This window comes from Aquila chrysaetos, chromosome 4 (genome assembly GCF_900496995.4).
Source record: "Aquila chrysaetos chrysaetos chromosome 4, bAquChr1.4, whole genome shotgun sequence".
Taxonomy (NCBI): domain Eukaryota; kingdom Metazoa; phylum Chordata; class Aves; order Accipitriformes; family Accipitridae; genus Aquila; species Aquila chrysaetos.
The window spans coordinates 59,134,220-59,140,355 of record NC_044007.1 but is presented as its reverse complement, the minus strand read 5'-3'; the positions used below and the strand labels follow the sequence as shown (position 1 = coordinate 59,140,355).

The 6,136-nt window shown below is 38.9% G+C and overlaps 1 protein-coding gene across 1 annotated transcript; it reads right to left on the bottom strand.

Moving 5' to 3' along the window:
* Nucleotides 1–384: 384 nt before the first annotated feature.
* On the bottom strand, nucleotides 385–4,949 carry MC5R (melanocortin 5 receptor). Its single transcript, XM_030012522.2, has 2 exons — nucleotides 4,686–4,949; nucleotides 385–3,849 (listed from the first exon to the last, which is right to left on the bottom strand). The coding sequence occupies exon 2, from the start codon at nucleotides 3,765–3,767 to the stop codon at nucleotides 2,790–2,792; it is 978 nt and encodes a 325-aa protein (XP_029868382.1). The 5' UTR covers nucleotides 3,768–3,849; nucleotides 4,686–4,949; the 3' UTR covers nucleotides 385–2,789.
* Between the last annotated feature and the right edge of the window lie 1,187 nt (nucleotides 4,950–6,136).

Here is a 6,136-nt window from a genome sequence, read left to right as displayed (position 1 = left end):
TGCAGCAAAACAGGAGAAAGAAACAGATTAAAACATGTCATGGCCTCAGAGAGACATGTTTTTTATATGCATTCCTATAATGTAAAGAGCCTTTTTTTGCAGAAACTGTTCTAGCCTGTTCTTGAAAATACTTTCATTTCCCCCTTAAGCTGTTTTAGCTCCCCCACCTGTAAAGCTTATAATGAGGATGTGATGCTGACACCTAGAGGAACATAGGTATGAATGTAAATACTTTGTATTAGTCTATAACTCTCTTTCAGAATGTGTTTCTTAATAAGGCATCTGTTTAAATTGAGAAGTGAAAGCCTGTAATGCAATAGTCCCTCTGTGAATAATCTGTAAGGTTAGCGGACACGTTACAATGAATAACCAATAATAGCAGGGTTTACAGCAATCCAGTTTAATAGTTTCTTCATATGTCTGTGTTTTATACATCAAATAAACTTCCAACAAAAAAGTAATGTACAATTCAAGAAAATACCCAAAGCTATTACAGTTTTGGATTTCTCTTTGTTGATTTACAATTATGTACAAGACTGTCTCATTTGCAATACCCAGTGAAGATGTAATGATTTATTTACAACATCAGCTGGTGCCTTTCACTATGCAATTGAACTGTCTCCTTTTGCTATTTACATTCAGAGTAGCAAAAGCCCACTCTTAGGTGTCATTTATGGATAGGGTTAAGAGGTGGACTGAAACAAGGCATGATTCTCACTGCTGACCACAAACATACCTCTGAAATCCCGTTTTCAGATATAGCTGAAGGAAGATTCCAGCACCTAGTGCACTGATATAATAATTATATTTACAATCAGCATAATAAGGTGTCTCCACTGAGAATAACATTCCCACTCATGTCAGAGGGAGATATGTGCGAGCTGAAGGCAGTATATATTTTAAGGTGCAACAGACAAAAGGTATAACTCTGGTGCTAAAGATGCACCCCACTTATCCTGCCAGAGACCTCCAAAGCAAATGAAGACACAAAGTATGCTATCTTTCTAAATGCGTGGAGGAGAATCGTTTACAATTCTTCTTACACAAGAGATTAAATTAGGAGGGAAAAAAAATGATAATTTTATCATAATATGCAAACTGTTCCACAGAATCACAGAATAACTTGGTTTGGAAGGGACCTGTGGAGGTCATCTATTCCTATTCATTCAAAGCAGGGCAAACTTCAAAGTTAGAGTCAGCTTTCAACTTAGAGCAGATTGTTCAGGGCTATGTCCAGTCAAGTTCTGAATATCTCCAAGGATGGAGACTTCACAACAACTGGGCACCTGTTCCCATGTTTGACCACACTTACGGTAAAAAAATTTTCCTAACACCTGATCAGAACTTCCACCTGGAAGGTTTAACCTAAGGCCCACTGAATCAATCATAGTCCTTCTATTGACAACAACAGTTTTAGAGCATCCCTAAACCAAGTATAACAAGTGTTATTATTTCAGCTTTTCAGAAGAAATAATTCACTTTTCTGAGCTATTTTCTGATATCTAGTCAGTAGGGTACCACTGCTTGAAATATTTTCATAGCTTCTCAGTGCAAGATATGTACCATCCATTGGCATCAAGAAATCAATGCCACAGTTGCACTTCCTTCATCTGCAATAAATCCAATATTTTGCACGTTACACAGCTGTTGCAGAACAACATGTTTATGAGAGCATGACTAGATGCAAATTATGCAAAAGGCATGAGGGTTTCACCTTAGAATCCTGTCAACAAAGACAAAACTTTGTTTGGGGAGCAAAAGTCAGGACTCTCTGTTATAGCTACATGTGCCTGAGGTTTTGAAATCCCTGTTTTGCCATTGCCTGCTATGCCTTCTGATCATCAAACTTGTTTTGTCTCTCCCAGCTTGAAACATGCTATCTACAGTACAGCTTCCTCCAGTAAAAAAAGCTACTCCTAACTGAAACACTTTTCTAATGTCTATATAAAGGCAGCCACTCACCCAGTCCTTCTGTCTCCACAAAACATTACATGACTGTCTAGAGGCCATGTACCTTTTACTTCCCTAGCCCTGGCAAATAAAGAAAACAGACAAATGAGAATCAGATCGGTCTTCATATTCAGCCTTAAAATCCACCTATGGTACGTACAACTTACCCCACAGGGATAAGAACACATAAAGTCAGATATGACAAAGTACTGTATCCAACCAGGAAAACCTCAAGGTAACACTGTCCTCTTACATAATACATATTTTATGGCAGTAACGGTCATGACTGGAATACAAGACTACTGATACGTGCATACATATTGGTCCTAACTGTTGAGCAAGGTATGTGAACCCTGATAATTGGAGCTACTTCTCTGATTTTATGTCTTCAGAGGGAAATAGCAAAAAATCTGTTAATTCTGGGCATCAAAATAAGCCATGCTATATCTAGAGAGACAAAGAATATCAAGAGAAACACACAGTGAGAGGCTGATGGGCTCATTTGCATGGCAGATCATACTCGTTGCATTTAGCAGAAAGAAAAATAAGGCTTTCCCTGTATAATCCTCTTATCATATCCAGACTTCAGTAGGGTAAATGAGATTCAAAATACTCTTTCTCCCAGTAATACAGATGCACTGAGTAGCTCCTACCACTAGTGTGAGAGAGGTATGTGGAGGGAAAGAAAGGTAAAATCACATATTAAAAAATGGTTTCTGATTGCCGCAGAAATCATGACAGCTGAATGGCGAAAGATGTTCCATAGGCATTTCAGCAGAATTACAAGATGCGGCAAGATGTTGAATTTCCATTCTCTTTCCTGGTTTGGTTTTGTTTTCTTAATACTTGTTTGATAACCCACAGATCATTCTCAGGCTATAGCAACAAATTATGTCTTTGAAGGTCTTCCTCATTTCCTGGCTACGAAAGGCATAGATCAAGGGATCAACCACTGAGTTGCACATGATGAGAATGAGGTACATGTTGAAGTGAGACATGAAGCAAACACAGTAGAGGTTTTGAGGGCAGGAGATCATCAGGATGAGATGAAGAAAGAATGGAGCCCAGCAAACAATGAAGATGCCAAGAAGCATAGTCAAAGTGATGGCTCCTTTCATGCTGGTTCTTTGACGGACAGAGTTGTACCCAGGCAAAGCAGCTATTTTCTTCACATGAGTACGAGCCAGGAGGAACATATGGATGTACAGCGAGACCATGAGGAACAACATGGTAAAAAACATAGTGATGAGACAAATGATCACATAAGTTGATTCATAGTAAAGAATGAAGATAATGCCACAACCCGTGCAAAAGGTCCAGATGCATGCAATAATAAGCCCTGATCTTTTCACTGTCATGATGTTGTGATAACGCAGGGCATAAAAGATAGTGATATACCTGTCTACTGCTATAGCCAGCAAACTGCACATGGAAGCCACCACAGATATGCAGATCATTGAATCAAAGACATTGTCTATATGACGGACAAAGGCATCTTCCATAATTATGTGTCTATTGTTTATTAAGTATATCGTTATGGTCTCCCAAGCATTAGACACACTAACCAGCATGTCAGCCACTGCTAAACTGCAAACAAAAAAATACATGGGTGAATGCAAGTTCTTGTTCTTAAATATTGCACATATAACTAAGATATTTTCAAGGAGGCTTACAATGCCCAGAGTTAGGAACACCTCAGCTGCAATGACCACTTGCTCACATGGCGATGACTTGCTCTTGACAGTAGGCACAGTAAAGTTGCTACCCAAGGCACTCAGGTTGAGTTCAGAAACATACAGTTGAGAAGACGTGTTCATCTCTGGAAGAAAACACGTTCTGTTCTTTCTGAGGGACTTGCCAAGGAGTGCGGTAAATGCATTTTCCAAAAGGCAAAGGACCCTGCCAAAAAAAATATAGCATGACAAGAACGGGCAGAAGTTGACAAAACAAATATCACCCATTACTATTTAATTTGGCTTGTACACATCCTACCTCTTCCACACCATATTTCTCTGCTGATTCTAAATTAACCTCCAGTTGGCTCAGAGTTTTTCTAGCCATCCTCACTGGGAAATTAAAACCATAAACTAACAAAGACACTCATGCACTCTTCATTCATAGTTTTGTTTCTTGTATTTAATCCCTCAGAAGTGAGCACAATGTCCTGGAAATTCTGCTGAACACCAAACAACAATCAGTTTTCAAAGTCTCAATTCTCAGACGCCAGAAATGCAGGAGAACAGTATTAGGTTTGGCAGAACCTCCTCACTTGAATACAATACATAGAAGTTTGAAGTATTGCCACAATTAAGAATTTAACATTTTCATAAAAGATTTAAATGCTTTCCCGACCTTTGTACTTCTTAGGTTCACATGAACTGTGTTGTAAACAGCTTATCTTTGCAATACTAACATGCTCACTTAAAAGCATACTATTAAATACCTAACCAAGGCAAATCCGTACATTTCAGTATACACTAAGATTACAGAATCTCCATGGGTGGAATTCAGTCATAAAAATAAGTTTTCTATTCCAGATCGTGAGTATTTTATTCAATGCTCTTTTGGTAATGAAAATATTCAGGGTAAGTTGTAAGCCATTGTATTCTTAGTAAGGGGAATACTTAAAGCTGATTGTCAGTGACTTGTTGCAAATAAAATTCAAAGCATATCAAGCTTAATAATTTTCATTTTTTAAAAGTAACCTTTTATTTGCAATCAAGATTTAACTGTACCTATTTACGAGAGTTGCTCCTTCAGCTGCTCTTCCTCTTCATTGCCTGCAACCTTTCCTCCAGAGAGAAGTTTCAGTCCCCCTCCTCAGCTGACATCTGGGGCTGGGGACTTCTTGGTAGGAATAGATGACAAAAATAGAGGAAAAGGAATGAGTAAATCCATAGAGTCAAGGCTGACCACGTATAAATTACTGTGCAACTGCCTTTTTATAGCCTCCAAGCAATTATGACTTCAGTACTCAAACTGTGGCTCCTCCTCCCCTTCTTTGCCTCTCAGAACTTCTCTTTTCACAGATTTTGTTAGCCAAGGCTTGGGTTTTTACCACCATCTAGTGGTCTTCTCTCGTCTTTCTAACTGAACAGTGATTTTGATCTAGAATTCATTATAAGCTTTTTATAATATTAAAGGGGAAAATGCATTAGGCATGTTCCTTTCCAAAACCATTTCTTTTTTGTTTGCAGTTTCTAGTACTCACTGACAATAAGTTCATACTGCAGTAGTACTCCAAAAGAGGTGAGAGCAGAAGACTGTTATTTAAGTGGGAGGCTTATTACTGTTATAAGCATTTGTCTTATATTCACAGTTATAATTTTGCAAGAATAAGAACCACACTGTTAAAAAACTCAGAGAACATACAGTCAAGCTCATCACACCACTAACAGAAGATATAACTCAAGTAATTTGTGTGAAAAAAACCAGAACAAATAAACAGTTGTGTTCCAGTCCCCTTGCTAGAATAGAGATTTGGATGCAGACATGGAAGGAGTACACAGTGCATTGTGCTGGGAGCCAGGGCTTCCCGAGATGGGTGTGAATTCCCCCAGGTTTCACAGGGTCTAACAGCTCAGTGCTCAGTATTGCAATGGCTGAAGTCACTCTGTGGGTCTAGGAGTCAGGCAGCCGATGCTCATTCTGGGCCTTATCCAAAAGGTGGCAAAATCAGTGCGAGTCTTTTCTTTAGCAAGTGGGCTCTGCGTCTGCACCCAGACTGAGGAATGCAAAGCCCACATCTTCCTGACACTGCCAAATGCCCTTTATGTTACCCACTAAACAACTAGTCAAATACCATGCAGGACTTGAAGTTAACTTGAGATAAAAAGTCTCTGCTTCTCCAAATCACCCCCTTTCTGCAAATCAGGGGGTTGGGGTTTTTTCATGGCATATAACAGCTTCAAATGCTTATTTTTAACCTATAACATTTTTCTTGAAGAATCACCACCAACAAACACAAACTTTATTGATGTGTCCTGTGCTATTTTTGTGTTTTCAGTGTTCAGATAGAGTTCATCATTATAATGCAGCTAAATCCATATTTCCAATTATTATATTCCACAGAAGCTTTCTCTGTTGTTACTACTAGCTCCGCTCTAGGGGTGCTGAAAGACCCTGGCCATTGTATGAAATGTTGTTCTGTACAAATAGTCCCTGCACCAAAGGAGACAGTGAAAAG

Excerpts from the sequence above, each read along its gene's own strand:
- MC5R (XM_030012522.2), bottom strand. The coding sequence starts at position 3,767 with ATGAACACGTCTTCTCAACTGTATGTTTCTGAACTCAACCTGAGTGCC.